At 40.5% G+C, this 24,989-nt stretch overlaps 1 protein-coding gene across 5 annotated transcripts in view; it reads left to right on the forward strand.

Moving 5' to 3' along the window:
• Positions 1–24,989, forward strand: part of ctnna2 (catenin (cadherin-associated protein), alpha 2) — a 316,543-nt gene that overhangs the window by 249,700 nt on the left and 41,854 nt on the right. For all 5 annotated transcript variants that reach the window (XM_078291254.1, XM_078291257.1, XM_078291266.1 and 2 more), the window contains one exon: positions 3,423–3,575. In XM_078291254.1, the coding sequence (XP_078147380.1) occupies positions 3,423–3,575 (153 nt within the window). The remainder of the gene's footprint in view (positions 1–3,422; positions 3,576–24,989) is intronic.

Below are 24,989 nucleotides of genomic sequence, written 5' to 3' on the forward strand. Positions count from 1 at the left end.
CCACAGAGAGGGCTGGATCATTACATGACACCTTTGGCTTTCATGCCCAAGCGATCTGCGGCAGAATTGAATATGACATATTGATTAAAATGTCTGTCTTTTCTTCACTTTTATTTTCCTGACACAAAGTACAGCCATCAACCCTTGCCCAGCATCATTTTATGACCTTAAGTCTAACAGTGTGTTTCAATGAAATATAAAGAAGTTACTCCACCAGGGTTTACAATTACACTGATGGAATCTGTCCTCTACAGAGTGAAAAAGACGCTCTCAATTCGAAAATGTCAAAATTTATCAGCCTATAATAAAATCGTGATGCTTTGGTCTTGCATCATATCTCAGTAGGCATACCTGTCTCTTCAGATCAGTGATCCAGGACTGGAGAGTTCTGGGAAAGGATCGTATACAGAGAGTGTGGGCACTAGCTTGTTTGTAGCCTTTGTAGACCTGTCATGTCCACTTGACTGGCCAAATCTAGCTCCTTCTCAGAGGCAATAGTGATGGATTATCTGCCCTTAAGAAGCCGTAATTCACCATTCGAGGGCTTGGAGCCAAAGGGGCAAAAGTGCGTTATAGTAGATTTTACAGGAGAGCCAAAACAAATTTTGATCAAACTTGGATCAGCTGCCGTTACCACATACTAAGCACAATATTTAAATTTTTTGTGTTATCAGATTGAGCATTACTATAAAAACAATACAGCTACAGTTTAAGTTGAATTATATTTGTTAACTTTTTTTTAAATGGCAAAAGAGTGAAATACGCCTTTTTGGCACAAACATTGTCCCAATACAGCCATGCAGAATATGGGCGTATGTAAGTAAACAATTGTAAAACACATTAATTTTAATACAAATCTAGCAATTACACTTCAATCAGCACTGACATATAAAACAAGATCAGAATGAATATCTTTATCTTGAAGTAATGCTCAGCAACTTTCACCAAGGCCTTTAAAATTGTAGGCTACATGGAACATATCAAATTGATTGATACATTTTTTCTGTTAAAAACGTTTAATAAACCTTTTTAATAAACCTCTATAGACATAAGAAACTACTTTTGATTCTAAACTACTACTTTTTTTTTCTTTTGCTAGTATAATACATTTTTGTATGTGTCCCAGGACACATCACTTATTGATGTGTCCTGGGACACATTCAAAGACCTTAAAACTCCTCACAACACTGAGGGATAATTTCAACTACCAGCAGTCTTAAGGCCCTGACACACCAGGCCGACGGTCGGCCGTCGGCCAATGTCGGGCCGTCGGTAAGCGTCTGTGTCCCTGGTTTTTGCGTTGTGTCCCGCACCGTCGGCACTAGTCGGACCCTGTCGGCGGCTTTTCGGCCGATTGAGCATGTTGTAGTCTTTGCGGTGTGTTCAAGTGCAACTTTTTGGACCAGACGCAGGCGACGTGAGGCGACGCAACAGTCGGCCTTCGTCACCGCTGGTTCTTTGACGACGGTTTGGTGTGTCAGGGCCTTTACTACCAGAGCTCATCTTGACCAGTTCACACTCCTAACATTATAAAATAACATTTTGAATCTATAGGCCTAAGTATTTCATGGGAATATTAACATATTTACATTCATCTAATATTGACCTAGAATATGAATTAGGATATGAATAGGATACTAAAAATGATGTGATCATGCTGCCATGCTAGCATTACTTATGTCAGCATGCATTTTGAGTTGACCTAAGTGCTGTTAGAATCCTCTACCCACAATGCTTGTTCAGTGTCAAAAGTGGGGTTTTGCTAGGTGTCAAAAGGGCGTAAGTGCAGTTACGCCTTTTTGGCAGCAAACAAACCCTACTTTTACTGTTACGGCTTTCAGTTTTTGTTTAATTAAAACGTATGGGTCATGATTTCAGTTGTGTCCTTTTGGCACTGAAAAGATCTCACTGAGACCTTTCAATTGATATATAATACTCATATTCGCCCAAAATCACACTTACGCCCCTTTGGCTCCAAGCCTTTACATTGTTCTCCCTCCACTCTGGACTGGCAATTAAGTGTTTAATTGCTGGAGGTTATTTGAGTTTGCCAGGCAGATTTACATATGATTTTTTCTGGTTAGAGGTGTTCGCCCTTGTCAGTCACAGCCATTTAGTCTTCTCTACCTTCTCTCCTCCATGCTGTCCTCTACATTTTTAATGTAGGAACATAGCGCCACGATGTTTACTCTACAGCTAATTATAAAAGATGGCTTCAGAAATCAAACAAATTTCTTCCATCCACGTTGTTAATTATTGTTGTTATATAACTCATTTGTATGTGTGTGTGTGTGTGTGTGTGTGTATGTGTGTGTGTTTGTGTGTGTGTGTGTGTGTGGACCAAATAACGGAACCCCCTGAACAGATTTTTGCCTGACCTGTCCTAGTATAGGATGGTTTTGCATATGTATGTGCTGTTTTGGTTTGTGTATGCCCTCCTTGTGTTTAGTACTGTGTCTTGCATTGCTTGTGATGTTTCTGTGAAATCCCCCAGAATGGGATTAATGAACTACTGCTACTATTACTATAACTAACTACTCTGCAAGAATGACCCCACTGTTTAGTGCAGGGAAAGGCAACCATGTGCCATAGAGTGCAGAGAGTATCTTCAAGCTGAATTAATGAGTGAAATCACCTGGTGTAGTGTTTGGTTGGAATGAAAACCTGCATACTCTCAGCACTCCATGCCACATAGTTGCCTAACCCTGGTTTAGGGTCGTAATAATAGTGCATCATGTTGTGTTTTCTTGAAAAATAAAAGGTACCACTCACACCGCTGCATTCCCTTTTGTAGTGCAGGGAATTACTTTGCATTCATTTTTGAGAAAGGCCTTAAGACTGAATTGTTAACTGAAAATAAACGAATGCAGAGGTGATGCTCTGCGTGTGATAATCCGCTTTATTCTATAGTGTATTCTTGTCTGTCTTCGTTGTGGTCTCATGTGACTAACTCCCTCTCTGTGTAAGATAAAGGACCTGTCTGTTGTCGTTTCTATACTGTTCCCTCTGGTCTCTTTCCCCATCCGATATCCCAGTGAGTAGCATCAGTGTCCATTTACTGTCTGATAAAAGAACCAGTCCCCTGCCAGTTTGGGACAAAATGATTCCATAAACAAAGATATAAGTCGCAATGTCTACCCTAGTAAAAGGCCTTATGGGAAAAATGACACCTTACAAGCATTTTACACCCCTGTCTATTGAGCTCGCTCTCTCTCTCTCTCTCTCTCTCTCTCTCTCTCTCTCTCTCTCTCTCTCTCTCTCTCTCTCTCTCTCTCCCTCCTTTCACCTCCATTATACTGTCATATTCATTAATATGCTAAGTCTAGTGTAATCATTGCTAAATCTAAAATTCAGTGGAATGATTGGTAATATTAATAATATCATGACCCCTCCCCCCCGTCCCTTTACCTCTCTGTTCCCAGCTGAGGAAGGCGGTGATGGACCACATCTCAGACTCTTTCCTGGAGACCAACGTCCCCCTGCTGGTGCTCATCGAGGCGGCTAAGAGCGGTAACGAGAAAGAGGTCAAGGAATACGCCCAGGTGTTCCGCGAACATGCAAACAAGCTGGTGGAGGTCAGTCATGAATGAAACATGGGGGCACATACACACACCCACGCATTTCTTTTCTTACTCACCTGGTCAGCATTGCCCTGAAGAGTTATGAGCAAATATATGAGCAATGCAGGTCAGGATAACATGGTATGGTTTAGAATTAAGAGATCTCAGTCAACACTAAGAGACATTGCTGTTATTGAGCCATACAAACCTCACTCAGAAGATAGAAGACATGTACAGTACATCTACATCCTAAATATCCATATTAGAACTCCGAATTGAGATATTCACAAAACAAATTTGATAGCTCCATCTTCTCATTTATTACCCTGTGATGGAATAGAGAAGCAACATACTGTAACAGAAAATGCTAATGGGGAACTAGAAAAATTTAAAGCATAAGCATTCTCTTAATCTTTCATATATGGGTACATTGAGACAGAACTTATTTTTTAAGGTTTTCTCCTCAGACCTACTTATGACTGGTAATGCTATGCAAGCTGTTCCCACAAATATTATTGGGAGCATTTTTCCCCACTCCATTTATTAAGAGGAGACAGACACACACACACACACACACACACACACATATATATATATGTCCTGTTAATTTCAAAAATAAGATGCCAGGTACACTGTCAAAAGCCAAATACCTTTGCAGTGACACAGAAATAAAATGTTCCAAATACATGTGGTTGAAATACTGTCTATATTCACACACACACACACACACACACACACACACACACATACACTTGCTTTAGAATTTGCTACAGTCCTTATATACATGTCCTTGTTTTGCTTGTTTTCATTGGTTGACATGACATACAAATAGCTTTTTTCCCAGACAGTGGGGAAAGGTTATTAAATTATTTGCAGTGTGGTAACCGAGCAGAAACGAGGTGCATTTAGCTTCCTAACACTTCCACACAGACTGCCCAGTCTGACAGTGACTACACTTACAGGCACGGAGTTACCCAGCTATTGGCCGCACTCTGGTTAAGGTCTTATTCGGGTTACGCTGTTTACATGCATCTTTGATACCCTATGATTGAGAATCCCTGTAGCCATGAATAAACCAGTTAACAGAATATTCCTGTCCACCTGTGGTGTCCCGCCCACAGGCTGAATGTCTGCCAGAATAAAACATAGGAAAAGGTGCAGCTGCTAGCTAACCCCCTCCCTATTTGACTGAGGTGACTCCTAATACAGGGGAAAGAAATGATGACCCAAATAGCAATTCTAAACACTATCTGGCAGGTTTTTTGTTATCAAATGTGCCCATAATATTGTGCAAGTCAGTTTGCATAGATGGCGAAAACCAAAAGTGAAAAGAGTAAGATGTTCACATACAATGAGTGTTATGACGAGTTATCACATTTGCTTGCAGTGACCCAAAACTGTGTTACCACACACACACACACACGCACACACCTACACACACACACACACATGCACACACACACACAAACTACCTGTGTGTCATGGCTGTGTAATGTGTGAACTCATAACACTAATGGCCTTTTATTTAGGGGTCATTTGTTGCAGAGTATTAGTATTTGATTACATCCAACTATGTGCAGGGACATACATTATGCATGGCTGGGTGGCAAATGCTTTGGTTTATGTGATATAGAACATTCCAAGGCATTGTGTTGCTATGAAAACCTGTATACCCGAGAAGTTAGGAAACAACCTGTTTTTAGTACTCATGTTTATTAGTAATAGTACAAATTTGACAGTAATTGGTCATGAATCTTACCCAGTACCTAAAGGACCAATGACTATTTAAGTACAGCATTGACATACAGTATACCACAGCTGGAGCCCAATGTACTTCTGTGGAACAGGAGTAGATCTGCTCCTGAGGACAGCAATGTTATATAAAACAGCAATGTCATATAAAAAGTCACTTAGTTTGTGCCATTCTCAATTCAAAGAAAAAAAAAAGTTTTAACTTAATCGCGAAAAGTCTTTGCTGTCTTTATTTTGGGGTCATGTGACTACGCCCCTTACAGCCACACTGCTCAGATCATTGATCACATAAATTAAGTTTAAATGATAAACAACGAAATGTGTGATAAATTATATAGAAAGTATACGTAATTAAATCATATGAAAAGATGTTTAAGGATACATTTTTGCCATTTATTTTTGTAATTATTCTGGTCTACTTCCAACCAGATACAATAACTACAGTACAACATCAGTACAGTGCTACACCAATCAACCTTTTTATTTTTAATTGAGCATTATCTTTTGGAAGAAGAGAGGTAGAGAGGATGGACATGAGTAATTAATGGTTATAATCAAACTTTTAGCACAAGCATTGATTGACAATTTCATAACCCCCAGCCCCCTATTTTAGAACTCCAGGTATACTGTATTTCCCTCTAAGTTAGTTTCAAAGATACTGTAAGATAAAAAAAAAATGTGCACTTATCATAGGTCAATACATATCGTCTTCATGTGCTTATCTTCTTTATCCTTTGAAGGCTTAATTTGAACTATTGGATGTTGTAGCTGCACCATTCCATGTAGATTCACTTGTAAACCACAGAACCACCGAAGAACTTGTTGATTCTATTTTGAAGCAGGAAGTACTACATGGAACCACTAATGGAAAACTATTAGAGGTTCAACTTGTTCTTCAAATAGTGATGGTTCTATTAAGTACCATTTAGCTCCCAAATAACTCTGGAGGACAATCTTGTTTAGAGTGACCCAGGGCTCAATCCTTGGTCCAATCCTGTTCTGTCTGTATATGCTTCCCCTTGGATATTTAATCACCTATTTTAAATGTATTTCTTATCACTGCTACGCCGCGGACGACACACAGCTGTATCTGTCATGCAAGCCCAATTATATTAGTAGGCTGTCCTTCTTGCTGGACTGCTATCAAGGAATGAAAATTATTTCCTTCAACTAAACACTGACAAAACAGAAGTCCTGATTTTAGGACCGGATCATATTTGTAGTTCCATCCAGCAGTGTATTGGTCCACTAGCAGCAAATATCAAGCCCACTTCATTTTTGACCAACACATGAACTTTGAGCATCATGCCAAAAAAACTGTCCCAATCTTGTTTCTTCCAACTGAGAAATATGGCTAGGTTAAGGTTAATCTATTCTATCCTTTCAAGACCTAGAAAAGATTATTCATGCCTTTGTTTCTTCTCATCTGGACTATTGCGACGCTCTTTGCGCGTGCCTAAGTTGCTCTGCCGTTTCCTGGCTCCAGTTGGTCCAGAATGCTGCTGCCAGACTTTTAACAAAATCTTCACGCAGGACACACATTACTCTGATTCTAGCCTCTCTGCATTGGTTGCCTGTAGAGTACAGGATTAAATTCAAAATTCTTTTGATCACATACAAGGCCGTGCATGGGCTGGCCCGACCTTATAGCTCAGAGCTACCGTGTCCCGACATCACAGCGAGGCCTCTTAGGTCCTCTGACCGGGGCCTTTTAATGGTTCCCAAGTCCAGGTTGAAATCAAAGGGAGATTGTGCCTTTTCAGTCGTCGCTCCCACCCTCTGGAACTGCCTCCCCCTAAATATTAAACCTGCAGAGACTGTTACAGGGTTTTTTTGATTTTCACCCGTACAACACCTTGTACCATTGGTTTTGAAAGTAAATACAGTTTATTTATTTACTTACTTACTGTTTAAAACTTCTTTTGTAGCATGTACTGTTAAACTTTCAGACTTAAGACAGTAAGTTATAATTGTTCTGAAATGTTGAGAAATTAGTGTGAGAGAGTGTGAATGAATGTGAAATACTAAAAAGGGTTTCACATCTAGAATGATAACGATAAAGATAACTATGAATTATAACAATAAATTCTTGCTCAAGCATTCACACTGCAACAATATCTGTAATCAGTTCCTCTACGGTGAGCTACTGAATTCTCCACTTCATTCTTTCTTTGAACTTTAGTTTGATTGGTTGAAAATATTTTATCATCTCTGCATTCAAAAAATTGCTCTGAGATTGAACCAAAAATATAGTTATTGTCATCATTTTGGATGTTTTTATGCTATCGTTGTAGAGGGAACGCAGACATTCTATTTACTTTGAATGATTTAACGATCACCAGAATTTATGTCTAGCACTATTTTTCAGCTTTGCACTTATGTTTTCAACTGATAAAGCTGGTTTGCTACATGCTTACCCTGTGATGGGAGAACTCCAGTGACATACTCACTCCCACACAACTTTTCCCTCTAACATCCAAACTAGATTTCCTCATAGGCTCTGTCCCAAAATAGTACAAGGGGTAGTTACATCATGTCCCATGGTAAATGTGTAGCACGAGGAAGTCCATTGCACAATGTTGCCCCTTTTCCAGGGTGAGTTTGCATCATTACTGGTCATTGCTAGCTAAATAGCTAATAAGGTTGTCTCTAGGCTATCCTACATACTTAGCAATATCATTGTCATTGCCGTCATCCTCATTATTAACGCCATCATCAACATCATCATCATAACTACCATCATCACAACCATCTAATATAGTAATTATCATCCTGATCAATGTCACTGCAATCACTATCTTTATCATTGCCTCAATAGTCATCTCCCTGATGTCAGGGAGGGGCTGTCTCAAGCCATTAGCCTGGAGGTTGGACGTGATCAACAGTATCAAAGGAAAAACTGCCCCTCTTCACGCTCGCTTTGTTTCCATTTTATCTTTATACCACTTAGCCTCTATAGTCTATCTCCCCTTTCTCTGCTGTTATTCTCTGTTCACCTCAGAGAGAGGCCAGGTCCACCCCAAGGCCCCTCCTAATCACATCATACTCATTAGCACCATCCTGACCAGCGACAGGAAACCACTAATTACGAAGCAGGCCATTTCATTGGCTGAAAGAGATGTAACGGATCTGCGGAATTTAATGCAATAAACCTGCCAATGTAGTCGAGGAATGATATTCTCCATGACCCCCAAATTGAATTAGGGCTTCTGAGTTGAACATGTCTTTTTGTATTGCTGTATTCATACCACTATCAAATAGTTTCTCACCTATATACACACCCTCAAACACACACACACACACACTTACATACATAGGTGCGCACTCACATACACTCTCTCTCACATATACATGCATACTCACACGGACACATTTTCTCATTTTAATGGTGCAGTACAAGATGGCTTTTTGGCAGGCAGACAAAAGACTCTTTTACGGCCCCCCCTGTCCCCACCCCCCCCCGTCCCCCCTCATGCTCCGGGTGTGAATATATGACTTCTGACAAGCTTTACTTTCTTCGTAATTATGATATTGTAACTTAACTTCACCCAAAGGTTGTCTAATTTCAGCCATCTCTGTCACTATTCGTAGAGCGAAAATGGTGAGAAGTGGGAGAGGGAAATTAAAAGTAGATAAACATTGTATAGGGACACATAGAGAATAGAGCTCTACTTTCCTTCAGGGTTTGAGAGATAGCGGGGTTGTGGGTATAGCTGTGTCATTGGACTCTTACCGCAGGCTTTGTGTATGGCACCAAGACTGACTCTAATGAGAAGCACCTATTCCTGACCCATCAACCCTGATGCCCCCATACTAGAGCTTCAATGGTCTTCAAAGACCCGCAGCCACCACTGCCCTTCCCCACTGTCTCTATGTCTCTGTACCTGTATGTCTCTCTCTCTCTCCCTCTCTCTCTCTCTTTCTTTTCCATTTCACACCAGAATTCTACAATTTCTATTCCCTTAAATCTGCGACTGTCATTAACAATAGAGCCCCCGCTCTCCATTATATTAGTGCTGCCCATAGTCTGACATGCTCTCGTTAATTGAAACACAAGATGAATATCCCATCTTTTAACGTTGCCAGGGTCCCTTTTTATTGCTGCTGCAATGAGAATGTACACGTGCCAGCTACTCATGGACATGAAAAGGACGTTACGCTCCATCACTATTCTAATGTCAGACTGAAGTTTGCCTCTGACCTTGACTCCACCATGGAGCCTTTCTCCTGACGAACAGTTATGAAGTTGGCTGGCTTGTGTGAACTGCAATACAAAAGAAAGGCATGAAAGGATCCAGAGTGTGTTTGTTTTTTGTACATTTCTTTATCAGATTTTTTTTTTTCTTTAAACAGAATAATACTTAGTATTATATCACATAGATTTATGCAATATTATGATATTATATATTATAATTTGTGGGTCCTCAAGCCACTCTCATGAGGGAGATGGAAAAATATCTTGTTGGGAAATCCCTAGATCCCAGATCCCAGTATTAATCCCTACTTTTCAGCAATGATTTATGCATCTGTATTCTGCCTCTTTAACGGTTTACATTCTTTATACAATATTTCATTAGGTTCCGTTGTCCTCATTTATTTCCTCAATGGAGATACATGTGGATTGCATCATTATTAGAATATTCTTGATTTTTCTTTTTTTTTGTTCTTAAAAACAATGATGGATGCTCTTAAATGTACCTATAAATAGAATCCATTTTTGTGACCTAGTTCTTGCCTTGAAACTATCTAAAAACCTTTTTTCAGCCCTGATCCAACATCTGTTGAGGAGGCCTATAATCAACTCCCCCCCCCCCCTCTCTCTCTCTCTCTCTCTCTCTCGCTCTCTTCTCTCTTTCTCTCTCTCTCTTGCTCTCTTCTCTCTCTCTCTCTCTCTTCTCTCTTTCTCTCTCTCTTCTCTCTCTCTCTCTCTCTCGCTCTCTTTCTCTCTCTTGCTCTCTTCTCTCTCGCTCTCTTCTCTCTTTCTCTCTCTCTTCTCTCTCTCTCTCTCTCACTCTCTTCTCTCTTGCTCTCTTCTCTCTCTCTCTCTCTCTCGCTCTCTTCTCTCTTTCTCTCTTTCTCTCTCTCTCTCGCTCTCTTCTCTCTTTCTCTTTCTCTCTTTCTTGCTCTCTTCTCTCTCTCTCATATCCTTAGTCCCAAGCGTTCCATCATTAATTTGATGTCTCAATGGGCTCTGCTTTGTTTGTATTGTCTTGTATGGTGTCCCCTGATTACTTTTTATCCCCTTGTAGTACTTTTGTCTTTGCATTCATTTGAATGTTTTTGTGAATCCCTTACCGCGCTACTTTGCATAGTCTTTGTCTTGCCCTTCTCTTAATTTAGTTTCAGCATTTCTTACAGTAATACCAGAATTCTTCATTAATAATAAATAGTTTATAATTCTAACTTTAGAAAGTGATTTAATGAATGAAATTGAATAGTTGTCCAATGATAGATTTCATAAATACCATAATAGCAATTTACTCTACTGAAAGCTAGAGCTGTAAATGCAATAAAAATGCAGTAGCATAACTACAAGCATAATTACAGTAAAGAGACCTATTTCAGGATTATATTGTATGGGTCTATAGTAATAATAGTGAATAATAGCTTTATATCCATCCAAAGATAATAAGGTACCTCTTTTATTTTTGCTACATCAGTTCATTAGCTTCCCCTCCTTGGGATTTAAAGCAGTGACCTTACTTTGGACATGATCGGAGTCAAGGGGAAAAAAGTATCTTCAAAGATGATGCAGAATCGATACAAAGTTGAATGTAACCAATACTGAATTGGCCTTCAGGGCTCGGTGACTGTAGCAGTAAATATTATTCTGGGAGCCACTGCATTAAGCGCTGTACCGGACAGCGAACTGGGCAGTGGATGGATCGCTGTTGGAACAGGTCTATTTGTGATGACCCACACCTTTAGGCCAACGTTAATCCTCTCTGTTCACTAAGTTATTAGCCTCAGAGGAAATCTGGCTTTGGAAGATGTGAACAGTCTCAGAGCTGTAAGGAGGAGAGATGCATCAACCCCACCTAACCCACCGCTAGTATTTCCTCTCAGAGTTATTTTTAGGCCAGCTCCTGGCCAAAAGAAATAGTCAGAAAGACAAGTCTGCAGGGATTAAAATTTTCACTATAATGGATTTGGATGCCAGTGAGGCAGCAGACTGTATATGAGATCAGTGTATAGCGCCTTCAGAAAGTATTCAACCCCCTTCACTTTTCCCGCATTGTGTGGTGTTACAGTCCAAATTCAAAGTGGATTGGATCAAAGTAGATTTCTTTATTCAATTAAAAAAGAAAATCTGAAATGTTTTGAGTCAGCAGGTATTTGATCCCTTTGCAGTGACATTCTTAAACTGAGTTAATACAAATTCCTTTGAATGACCAATTCAACTGTACCATGACGTCCAAGGAACTGTCCACAGAATTGTGAGACAGAATTGTGAAGAGGCATTGATTTGCGGAATGGTATAAAAATATTTCTTAAGTGTTCTGAGTTATAAGAGCACAGCAGGCTCCATCATTAGGAAATGGAAAAGAAAAAATATCGTACTACCTAGACCCTTCCTGGAGTTGGTCGTCCAACCAAACTGAGCAGGTCAGTGCAGCACTTCACAAATCTGGGGTGTATCAGATCAGATCAAATCAAATCAGATCAAAAATTAAGGCAATCATATCGAATTATTTACCTGCTCAAAGATATATTTCCTGTATTGAATCGCTAACTACATATTGAGCTTCATATTGAATTGGTGTAAGAACGACTGAAAGAGATTTTAATTGTCTGACTTAAAAATGTATTGTCCTATAAACTATCCCTCTTCACTGATATGCAGTTACATGTAAGTTGCATTATGGTTCATGAGAGTCTACAAAAGTGAAAAAATTCCAATCATGAAGGTTATTTTTTTGTGTTTTTTTTTGCTTTGTTTTAACCCCTGAGACTAGTCAACTAGTCTGTAAACTGGAGGCTTATCCGAGGCTTAACTGGAGACTTGCCATAAGAGGAAGACATGATCTATCCACTAGCTGCTGTCAGAAATTTCCCCTCCTCAGCAGCCACTAGTGACAGTAGTGGATTAACGGTGGGTTTAATGTGATGAAGGCGTGATGTAGGGTAATCTGATCAATAATGCCACAGGCCACAACCAGTGAGTCCCAGTCAATGGGAGAGTCCCACCTCTGGGTAGCCACTGCTTCACCTATAGGCTAATCACTTTTATTTGTTGTCTGACATGTTGTGTTATTCAGCAATACTATGCCATGTAACTGTGTGATATCAAGTACCCTGCAAGGTGTCACATGGGCAACCTAATATCCTTTTTTATTACTGTTGTGAAACAGTTATCAGACAGAGGAACATTTTTTTTTTTGTAGTCATATGGGAGCAATTGTTAGACTTGTTTACTCTGAGCAACATATGGGTTCTGAGTATATTAAGTTCCCAGGGAGAAAGTTTAGGGTTTTGCTAACAGCAGACTTATCTGACATGAATATAAAGGGTTGAATAAAAGGGATGTGCAGTATAATTCACAATTTTGGGTAAACATTCAAATCTTTGTGTACTGTGTTCTGTATTGTGTAAGTGCACAGGACAACAGACATACCGCATGGCTATTTAGAAACAATGACAACAGTACGCCGGCACTTCAGCTCTATTTTGCTTGCCCAGAGAAATAACACTGTTCACTGAGGCTCGCATCTATCTTTTGACTATTGTCATTTAATGTGTCCCCATATATATTTATTGTACACTGTTTAAAGTAAGTGCAGCGAGCACTGTAAAAAATTGCTGCCTTCATTTTTAAGCTCAACTTGTAAGCATTCACTGAACAAAATGACGTGCAGATTTTTGTTTTTGCTTTCACAGTGAGCTGATTTAAACTTTAATATCCGTCCAACAGCTATGTGTCCTGTTGAAGTTGTAAGCCTCTCTAGATAAGAACATCAGCTAAATGACTAAAAAAAATATGCAAGCATGAGTCGATACAATAACAAATAATATCATAAATACTAAATCAGCTGTTCAAAGTCCTAGAACTGATTGGGCTAACCTGCTGCACAGGGTTGCTGGATGCTTACATTGCTCATCCACTATCCTCTTTTGATGTGGCGAGAACCTCTTATTTTGTTGAGGTGTTTTGGTTTCTAATCACAAAATGGCATTCAAACAACAGCTTTTTTTTTTATCTCATACATGGCAGTATCAACTTACAATAAACACAACACAAAACATTGTGGCCTCTGTCTTGATCCTAATAACATATCCTGACATCTTTGGCAGTTCTCACTCTTGGGTTCTCTATTCATTTCCCTGTGACTCAGCCCACATGTCTCAGAGGGAGACTCTGAATTGGTCATCAGCTGTCTTTTTCTGAAGAATTACAGCTGTGCCCCAGGACACAATCTACCAATCTTATAACCTCAAGCTGACATTTATATTCTCTGCGTTATATTTCCACTGTATCTGAAAGGGGGAATAGAAAGATAAACAAATGGAAATTATACTGACACTAAGCACGTATACACAAAAGGCTGCTCCCGAACACCCCTGCAGGCTTAGGAGAGTCAACTCAAGGGTCCATTATCTTTCACAAAATGCATGGATTGGCAGCAGTGTTTGTGTGACACATTTCACCAAACCTTGCCCGAGCAAACTGCCATTGAGATAAGCTTAGCTTTGAGACAAAAACACCATCAGCGGGCCCGCTGAGAGCTAGGATAGCTTCTGTAACCGAGGTGCTATATGACAAGCAGCAGTAGAATTCCTGTCATGTTTTTCAGATGACACTAAGTGGATTACACAAGATTAAGTATGACAAAAGAGGAAGCAAAGGAGGAATAAGACTTGACATAGCATCGTGGTTCCTTGCCTTGAACAAGTAGACTTCCTATGGTAATATGATATATAGCCTAGCATAAATCCTTAATTATGTCATGTGCCCATGGGGGCTTAGTCGTATCACTTTAGATGTCCCATAATGCCTTTTTACCTCTGATTCATGTATCATCCTCATTTTTCCAGGATGTGAACAATGCAGTGTTCCAAAGTGCAAGATGTCCAGACATGTCCCATTTTGTCTCTTAATGTGGAATCTGTAGGCATAATGGGTTTTGTCTCATTAGTCATGAAATGATTAATGTTCAGTATGCATTCTTAGGATGAAATCATTTTCTGAAAATCTAGTAAGGAAATGATTAGATGATGACCTTGAATTTAGTTTTTTTTTTTTTTTAAATACCATGTTATTGAATCAGACATCAAAAATCTGGACTGATTGGTTGAGGGAAAACATACAAGTCTCTGTGACTATATTTTAGTAGTATTAGAATTATTATTATTATTAGTAGTAGTAGTAGTATTCTGGGCTTCCATGGAGAGTTTTAGTGTCCCATGGTTTAAATGCAGTTTCGGAAGCTGTTTGGATTATTCAGGAAACACAGAATACCTCTAATTTTTGGGGGAATATTTTGGTATGAACATGGTAATATTAAAATATATTGAATATTGGCGCACAATAACATGCATTGACTGTTTCAATAAAAAAAAAATAGCAGTATCAGCCTTCAAAAACCCATATCGGTTGAAACTCTCTCCATATAGCTTCTTGAAAGACTCAAGAACACACACACGCTACAAATAAGACCGTAGGAACCAGGTTATGTGAGAGATGGAGGCAGGCTAGCGGGCCACCAATTCCAGATTATGTGGCCCATCAGCTGCAAATGCGGGCAGAAATGTGTTTTGCTCATCCAGGATAGTGATCAGGACAGCCTTCCTGTATTCTGGGGAACATCCAGGTCCATCTTTGATTTTGCTTGCTAGAAATGATCAGATTATAGGTCTGTTTATATGAAATGAACCAACAGAAGTATTAGACAACCAGAAATACCATGAAGGCCTGGATACGTGTATGCGCAGACCAGGCCATAATTTTCAATTTTACTCTCCTCTTTTTCATTGATGGAGAGACCTTCTCTAGCCATCCTTTGTCTATTAAAATTTATCATCCATAGAGCTAGTGTAATGGATGGTGAGGAGAGCACATAGAACTCTCTGGCAGCTTATTTCAAAGTGAAAATTGACTCTTTGTACCCGCTGATGGATATTTTTAAAGAGAGATCTTAAACTCAGCGCTGAAAAGGGCCAGCCCAAAGATAGATAAATGAAAGCTCAGACCGACAAAATAAAACAATCTCCAAAAAATGAAATCATTTAGTCTGCTCATGAGTTGAGTGCCACGCAGATCACCTTGTTTTTAATAACAACTTTTGCTAAAAAACACGTAAGAGGGTTTCTGAGGAGATATCAAATGATTTCCTTTTCAAATCGAAGCATTCCTGTATGAGAGGCCCGTCCAAATCCACATTATTAGTTTTATGGATTTGACCGAGCTCCATCTGTAGCAAAGTGTAGCAGTGATTCTCTGGAAGCTTAGATTGATTGGGGATATCGACTACTCTTCCACTTCCCCACTCAACCTGTTCACCGGCAGCATTGCTAATACACCAAACCAGGGGTGTAACTCTTTCCCTGTGGCTCATCAATTCAACGACCCTTTTATAAAAGGGTAAATTAAACCACGTCCCACAGCCATTTTACCTCACCGACAGCAGGTTAATGGCTCATCAAGAGTCTGTTCTCTTTCCTGAATCTGCTCTTCTCATTCATGTGCCTGCTCGCCCTTACAGCAGCCCCATTGATGACATTGGCCTCTGCGTGTATGTGTGTGTGTGTGTGTGTGCATGTGCTTGTGCTTGTGTTTGTGCACTTGCATGTTTGTGTAAAGAATAAAAATACAGTATTGACATCAACAGTGGAGTAATCTGAGGCCAGCTGGCAAGCTGACATGCTTGGTAGTGGTGAGTGGTCGAAGGGAAAGTCAAGCAGAGAGAGAAAGAGAGAGAGAGAGAGACCTTAGAGAGTGGAGAGCCACAAACAAAACAGGCAGTTTTCTGGCTCCATCATCTCCGGCCTCTCCAGTGGTGGCGGTGGGAGGTGTGGAATTATCAGATGTTGGTGCAGCAGTAATGAAGGCCGTCTCCCAGCGGACAGACACAGGCTATGGGCTGCCGATAGACTCGGGGAAATTGGCTCCAGCACACAGTTGAGGCAGTAGAGAAGGAAAATGGAGATCTCTGCAGCCTGCTAATCCCAGCTGAGGCCGAGGGCTGTGGTTTAGATTTGCCATATAGGCCTGCTACTTTCTGTTTAACAATAAATCAATAATGAATAAAAAATGAATAAAAAAAGAAGAAAGTCGGTTAGAAAAAAACAAATTCCCTGCAAAATATCTTACTTGCCCTGAGTTAAAGAAGCCTCAACTTGAGGATATCATCCATGTGCATCGGAGTGAGCAAAGCTCTCCATCACAGTTCAGCAATAATGGTGTGGGGGTTTGGATGCCATGAGTCCAAATCCCCGTGGCTGTATCAGTAGGTTTGATTTTTAATCACAGACTAACAGGTGGTCCTGCTATTCCATTAAGTATGCCTGAAAGGTAATCAACTATTATACACATTAATTATTGTTATTCTAGCATTTGCCAGCCCTTATGTGTTTCAAGTGTCTTTCAGTATCACTTTATACATTTGATGCATTACTACCTCTTACCCCAGTATTGCTGTTAGAAACTAGAACAATCCTCTGCTGTGATGTCACTGTGGAGACATGAACTGCTCAACTCCTACCGAGCGCTGTTGTGGATGCGGAAGGGAACCAAATCTCCAAGGACCTGCTCCACAGCCCCATCTCCCCTTCCCTGAGGGGAAAAGCCCTAGTTTGAGTGCTCACTTACATCATCAAAGGGCCCCTGTGTCTCATGTAATATTAACATGTGCTAAATCAGTGGCAAGCAGCAGCAGCGATGTTTACACAGCATTAGCACAGGCTTGCCAAGCCACATAGAGAGGGGCTGTCTTTGTGTTCATAGATTAGGAGGGTCTGACACCCATGGGAGGTGACAGGATTACAGTATATATGGGCTCACTGTTTTACAAGGTAACTAATTAAGGCATGCTGCGTCCGTCCTCCGGGGAAGACTTTACGTGCAGCTCTGCAGAGTACTTTAAAAATTAGTTATAGTTAAAAACAAAGTCATCTATGACAAGGCAGAGCATTTTTATAATATCTTGTGCATATATGTTGCCTCTTTTTGTTCACCTCAGCTTCATTGTGTGACATGGAAAAACATACAGTATATTTGCAGTTGTGCCTTATTGTGTATACGTATATTTTTGATTCTTTCATGCTTTGATCATTAATTGTTTGGGGAAAAAAGTGAGATTGTGATTGAAATCTTGTTGCGAGAGGGGCAGGTAGAAAGCATGTGGGTGATCAGCTGGAGAAAGGGGAGGACATTCGTCTGTAAGCTGTTTGGCTTTTTGACACAGACTAAATCTAATCATCAGAAAGCTTTTGAGGTGAAGTGGGCTGTCGTTGTGAAGTCAAATCTGCTGGAAATTATGTCCATTAATCACATAGTGCTTCATTTAGTCCTTTTCTATATACGGCTCTGATTTGTGTGTGTGTGTGTGTGTGTGTGTGTGTGTGTGTGTGTGTGTGTGTGTGTGTGTGTGTGAGGATGTGGAGGGCTTCAGTTGGGAAGGGAGAGAGAAAGCGAGAAAATGCTTGGTGGTGCAGAAGAAAAGCCATCAATTCTCATTACGGAAAATAGATCATCTCTCCTAATTAGAGCCACGGCTTTTTACCACAGTACAAATACGAAATAGCGCGAGCTAGCGATGGCAGGCGCCACCCACCACTGATTAATTAGGTGAGTGGATAAAAGCTAAAGACCCTGTGATTTTGCCCCAGATAGCTTATTAAATGTAAAGCGCAATATATTGGAGGTCAAGTCCTTTGGGAAAATATTAGTACCATTTCCCAAGTTGGTGTGATGCACAGCTTATGAGACGTACGTGACTGCCCTTCTGGACAAGAAATGTGTCCTGCTGCTTTTAAAATCTCTCATCACATTGCACAATAGTTGTGAAAGGGGCAATAATTAAACTTTTATTCATTTATTGCCTTATTCCCTAACATACTCTGTTTAATACAGATAGATAGATAGATAAATAGATAGATAGATAGATAGATCAAATCCTTTCCCTAATCACAATGGAAATTTGGAGAGATCAAGTAATGCACAGTGGCGTTTGCTCAATAATCATGAGACAATAGAGTAGATGGGCAGAGAGGGATTTGTTCCTTGTCAAATGTGGAGTGACGGGTTTGGAGAGGAAGGGAATTTTGGCACCAGCAGAAAGGCATTGCTTGAGCAAAGAGCACTATGGATAATTGGGGTCTTCCTTTTTAGATGATTAAGACAGTGTTAGAATTTAAAAGAAGAGGGGCGCATTAAGGTAAAAAGTTCCCTCCTCATCCTTATGATGAACCACTGGAGGTAAAGTAAGTTCATCTAACGGCTCGTCATCTAAAAGCCACTCTATTATATAGCAAGCCATGGAATATAAGCAAGATTATAGTGTCAGAGAATTACTGACACTATAAATGTATGCTATAGAATTATTATAATCTAAAACAGAGGTCTCCCCCGCTGCCGGATTTATCCCAGTATATTCAAGAGTATGATATCCTACCTGCTATTGCTCCTAGGACATCTGACCTTCTGTTGTTTCTAGTTGGCCATTAATATATGAACTTCTCCTGGGGCCGGGGACAGTCATATCCTATTTACGCCTGTGAAATTCATGACCAGGAGTGTTAACATATCCACATGTCTGCTGCTGCTGCTGCTGTTTTTTTTTCTCCAATGAAATAAATAAAGCAGGGACATAAATCCAGCCAAGCACAAACAGGACATACCTAATTTCATTTCCCTTCTTCTGTGACCCACTGTAGTCTTATCTCTCTCCTCAGCACTTTTGGTACTTTGTTTATTTATTTCTCCTCTCCATTCCAGGGTTTCTCCCAGTTTCCTTTAAGACTTAAGACCAGATAAGTTGTGGTTTGTTTTGCAACGGTCATAGGTGAAGAGAATAGCCTGGATGAGGTGGAACTGAGGGTGAGACACCGTCGGCGCAGCGCAGGCCTAAACTGACTCACAGTGCAAGCAGAACATCATGCATATTCATGTTGAAAACACTGCTCATCACTATCCTTGTGATTCACAGATAGGCATGCATATACAATACACACACACACACACACACACACACACACACACTGTTTCCATGCACCAGAAGGTATTTCTTGCCCTCCTGCTAGCTACTCAAATCATCAGACCACGTCTGGCCATATACCACCCAGAGTGATTTAGCAACTCTCCCTCTCCCCCTTCCCCCGGAAGCATGCGGTATCCACAGCTTACTGGACTGTGTAATGTTGTCAGTGTTTAAATACAAACTGGTTGTATGAAGCATGTTGTGCTGCCCTACCCTTGATGTGTGAGTGAACACTGGAAAAACACAGTTTTTCTGCACGAGCGCTCCAATACGTATTGGTGGGAGCATATAGTATGATATTTGTGGTTCATTTGATCCATATGCAGTCATTGGTCTGATCTTATTGCATTACAGGCAGCCATGGGGAGTGGGATGCTTCACATGTGATATGGAGTTACTCATATTTGAATTGGAAATTAATTGTAACTGTAAAGGCTATAGGACATGTGTGGCCACACATCTGGATGTTACACTGAAAGAGCTGTTTCACACAGATGTGATTCTGGGCGGTGGGCTGATGTGCTATCTGCCATGACTAAAAGTTAAGGTTATTGTTTGTGGCTCATATACTGTATCTATCTTTTCTGTAATTACAGCTAAAATAATCTCTCTTTGCAGATGACGGACAAACATGGAAAATTCCAATTTGGTCCAGGCTTGCTAAGAATGCAGACAAGGCGTGGTAAATGATTTGAGTTTGAGAGTGGACCGGATAACAAGTCAATAGACACAATGTCTCCCGCAGTTACATAAACATTAGTGCGGGTTCAGATCCTTTTTCATAAAGATTCATAAAAGCCAAGGTGAAAATGTGCCATGTACAATGGAAAATTATTACTGCCTATACCTCTGTAAAGAGTCTTTTAATGGCAGACGGATAGTAAGTAGGAGGGTGGGCGGTTGATGGCATTCATGCCAATAGGGACAGAGAATGGAGAAATATTTGTAGGTTCAAGGTTATTTTATGCTTTATGGACAGACAGTGCAAGCAGTACAAACATCGCCTGTTGTTGGGTAGGATGACAACAATACAGAGGTTGCTTCAAAACGATTGGGAAATATTGCAGTTGCTGTTTCTCAATGCAGAGACGCATCATTACTGTATTACCTCCTCTGCACTGTCCTTGAGTTGAAAGCCACAGTGTTTAGCGTGACCATTATCGCACCTACACATTTTAAACACAAACAATGAAATAATGTAATGCTTATACTGTAGATGCACGCACACACACACACACACACACACACACACACATACAGACTTACACTAACAGATACATACCCATAGATTTTTCTCAGACGGTATGTTCTCTGATCATGACTCATACAACAGTGAACAAGTGAGTGACAGGCCAGAGGTAATGATTGCCCACACTTTTTAAAACGGTTAGAAAGCTATAAAGTGAAAGATGTTTTAAATCATTGTATCTTATCGCAACATAATATAAGATATTATTTCTACATTATATATTTCTTATATATTATTATATATTCTACATTATATCAATTTGCATGGAGCAAGCGGATCACAATAACGTTATCGGACGTTAGCTGAGTAGCTGGCTAGCTCGCTAGCTAACTTAGCTGATTAGCACTTCTAGCAGACAATACAGTGTTGCGCAACAAGCAAAGGCTTACCAGATATTCAGAATACATCTTTATGATCGGTATTGTGGTACCGGATATTCACTTACTGCAACAACCAATTTCTCCACCGGAACTTTCTCCATTTTTGTTGTCATTGTGGGAAATATCCAGCCTCCTACATGACATGAAACCTAGCTACACAGGAAGGAAAAAAGAAAGTGGTTCACGTCACCTGCCGCTTTTCTGAAAGGTTGAACCAAACTCAACATTTGATAGCACTTTTCAAGAGCAACCACCTGTTGTGCGCTTTGCAGCCGCTCCGCATGTACTTTAATGTAAAAAAGGCAGTGGTAGTTTTGAAAAAAAAAAAAAAAACACTATGTGTCAACACAGCCTTAGCTGACCTTTCCTGAAAATTCTGACACCATCAGCGCAAATAATTACAATGAGAAGGATTTTGATTGCACTTTGTGGCGATTTCCTGTGTCACCTGCAGCAACAGAGCCAACAGGCAGATGACACAGCAAGGGAACAACTTTTAATTCTTGCATTTCTGAACAACAGAATGGTAAAATATGTTTCATTTTGTCATTTGTTTGGTCAGTAATGAAATACCGTGTCAGCTCCCGCATACTGTATCGCCATGGTAACAAACATTCCCCCTGGGCAATAAAGCAGTAGAACACTCAATCAAGACTGACTCATCGAGGTGGGAACATATTGACCCCAAAACAAGGCTGAAATAAGCAAGATGGTGTGGCAAGAGATTCTGCTCAGGGGTGTTTCAGACCCTTGGTCGGGATCCAGTATTGAATTGTGACAAATATTATTTTCAAAAAGTGGATATCAATGTTTTATATCACTAAATTATCCCAAACGATGATACACATGATTTGATTGCAGAATGTCAACTTAATCATAAGAATGTATGGATATTCATTGGTTAGTATTTAAAACATCACGTTCTAGGCCCTTCTAATTCCTAGATATGCTCTGAGATGGAAAAAAAGAAAGAAGAAAAGAACAGCTGAAATGACAGCTGTGTCAAAGTTGAAAAGACATGCTCTCCTGAACCTACATGCTTTACAATACCCTTTTTATACTTCTTAGCTTTGATCCTGTGCCTCTTCCTTGTTTTAATTAGTGACTAGCTGAAGAGTGTAGTGACCACCCCTCGCACGCTCCATTTCATTCACACTGATCAGAGAGAAAGATTTTTTCCTAAACCAACCTTTCTTTTTAATAATGCCCAAGTCTTAGAAAGATAACTAATACAGAAGTTCCTTCTGAACTTTTCATGGGGGGTTTTCCTAGTCCTTATTGAGGGTCTAAGGTTGGGGGTGTCGTTTCCATTCACTTTCATTTATTGTTTCATAATGTGGGTGTTGTGAAGCCCTTTGAGACTGTAACTGTGATTAAGGGCTATACAAATAAACTTGAATTGGCTTGACTTCTGGGATGAGCGAACCACTTCAAGTCATAGCCAACCTCAGTCACCGCCGCAGGTTCACTTGGTTTCATGTGGCCATGTCACACCCAAAAGGATCTGGTCCATCAACTCTTAATGTGGGTGAGAATATTTGGCAGTTAGCTTTACTCAGAGTGTCACATATTCTGCTATGAAGCCTTGTCTCCTCTTGCTGTGTGGGAGGCCTATTTTTCCACACTGACCCGTGCTATTCTGGGCCAGCAGCTCTGCTATCTGACAGCCAACTTCTGGTCGCTATCCCCCCGGAGGTTAGGCTGAAGCGGACCTCTCTCCTATGAGACGCTGGGCTCACATACAGAGAGACTGTGCTGCTGCGGACACCAGCAAACAACACATATACCACAGACTAGCTGCATTCCCAGAGGTGTCAGATGGAAGGGGATGTTACCACTACCTATTCCACAGGGCTGAGCCCAAACAGCAGAGTTTTTTTTAACCAAATCTCTCGCTTCTAATACAGTTTGATTGTTGCAGACAATCTGACACAGATACAAGTTTCTCTCTCTCTCTCTCTCTCTCTCTCTCTCTCTCTCTCTCTCTCTCTCTCTCTCTCTCTCTCTCTCTCTCTCTCTTTCCCTGTCTCTCATGCTCAGGCATTGCATGATTACTCATCACTCATCACATCGATAAGCCCAGATGAGAATTCAGGGAAATCTTGAACAACCTTTGCCGGTGACTTGTGTTAACACCATTTTGACACATTTTCTAAATACAGTTCTTCGCACCCCTTATCAGTGCTGGCATGTGACATCCTTTGGTCACCATGGACACCAGTGGAATATAATCTGCCCATTGTTTCCAGCTACTCCCTCTCTCTCTTTTCTTTCTCCTCCTCTTTTCCTCTTATTGCCCCTGTTGCATTCATGCATAGATGGCATGCTAAGTGAAAGAGGAGCCAATGGGGATGAGCAATGCCTGCTAAGCTGGTCTTAGTCACGGGGCATTGTCATTAGATTAATGGAGCAGAAGGAGCCATCCGTTCTCTCTCCAGAGGGGAGCTTTACTTTTGGTGGGGTGGGGAGAGAAGAGAATGAGGGGGAGGATGTGGCTCAGCCTCAAATGGAGGATGATTTGGCACTTTGCACCATCCTCCTGCCGATCCCATATAACTGCAGTAATGGTTTTCAATGTGGACTCCTGGGACCCTCACGGGTCTTTGACATTGTCACCGTGTTCCCCGGAAAAATAAATAATGGTTTAATTTCACTGCCATTTCATTTAGCACAATGCAATTTTAATTTGACACACCAAAGTAAACAGAAATGCTGTATATTAGACCAGGAATACACATCCTGCAGTCTGAACACACATAGCTTTACCTACAGCATACACATTCATATCCACACACTTCAGTTTAGAATTCAGGTCTTGCTCTGGTGAATTAATTCTGGCAAGAAGGGCAGCAAAAAAGACAAAACCTGAGGAGAATAAAGTTGCACAACAGTGTTAGCAGAGGAGAAGAGACAACTGTTGCCATGGCAAGTAATCCCAAAGTCGTCTGCTTTACCATTTCCAGCCAATTACCCCAAACCTCTGTTTCATCTGGGTGGCAAAGGTTTTTGGCAGCAGATTTACTCTCAACTCTGATTAGTATTTCAGCACAAGTAACAAGTCTGCTTTTTCCCGAGGTTAAAGTTGTCAGTTGTTGCTGTTTCCTTTAAAACAAGGTAAATGTCTTCACCTGACTGCCTTAATGTTAGGTGTATTTCTAGACCCACGCAGCTAGAATATACCACCCAACCTCAGCAAAGGCACAATTGGCAAACGAAGGCACATTCCCAATCCAATCACTGAACCAGTGAAGTGATATGATTATCTGCCTGGTTGCTTGGCACTTCTAAAGGACGCAATGTCAGACCACTCAATTGCTTATACATTTTTAAGTGACTGCATTTTGAATGTGGTTAACGATATAGCAATTATTGGAGTTAAGGGTTATGGTTTGGTGTTTGGATCAAGCATGTAGTTATTGGTGTTGAAATTCAGGTTTAGTTAGTCAATGGAATGTCCTCACTCACTAATATAGTAAGTGTGGTATAACGTTTGTGTGCATGTTTGTGTGTGTGTGTGTGTGTGTGTGTGTGTGTGTGTCTTTCTGGCTGCCTGCATATACTGTATGTGTACTTGCAATTGCACTTGCACTCACCACTCCTCTGTGAATAATGACAATTTGTGCTACCACTATCCTGCTTTCCTCCTCCACCAGCGTCCTCATCATTCCATTTGGTTTGCCTTGCTGGGTCTTGTATTATTTTTCCCTGCTCCTACTTTTATCTGCATTTTGCTTGCAGCAGAAGTTCCATTTAGTTTGTCTTAGTTCTTCTGCGCCAACTTTATAGTTCCCCCTCCCACAACACAATAAGGGAGTAAGGGGGAAAAAATAGAACTAGGGTATAGCTTGGTCTG

Source organism: Centroberyx gerrardi, chromosome 3 (genome assembly GCF_048128805.1).
Source record: "Centroberyx gerrardi isolate f3 chromosome 3, fCenGer3.hap1.cur.20231027, whole genome shotgun sequence".
Taxonomy (NCBI): domain Eukaryota; kingdom Metazoa; phylum Chordata; class Actinopteri; order Beryciformes; family Berycidae; genus Centroberyx; species Centroberyx gerrardi.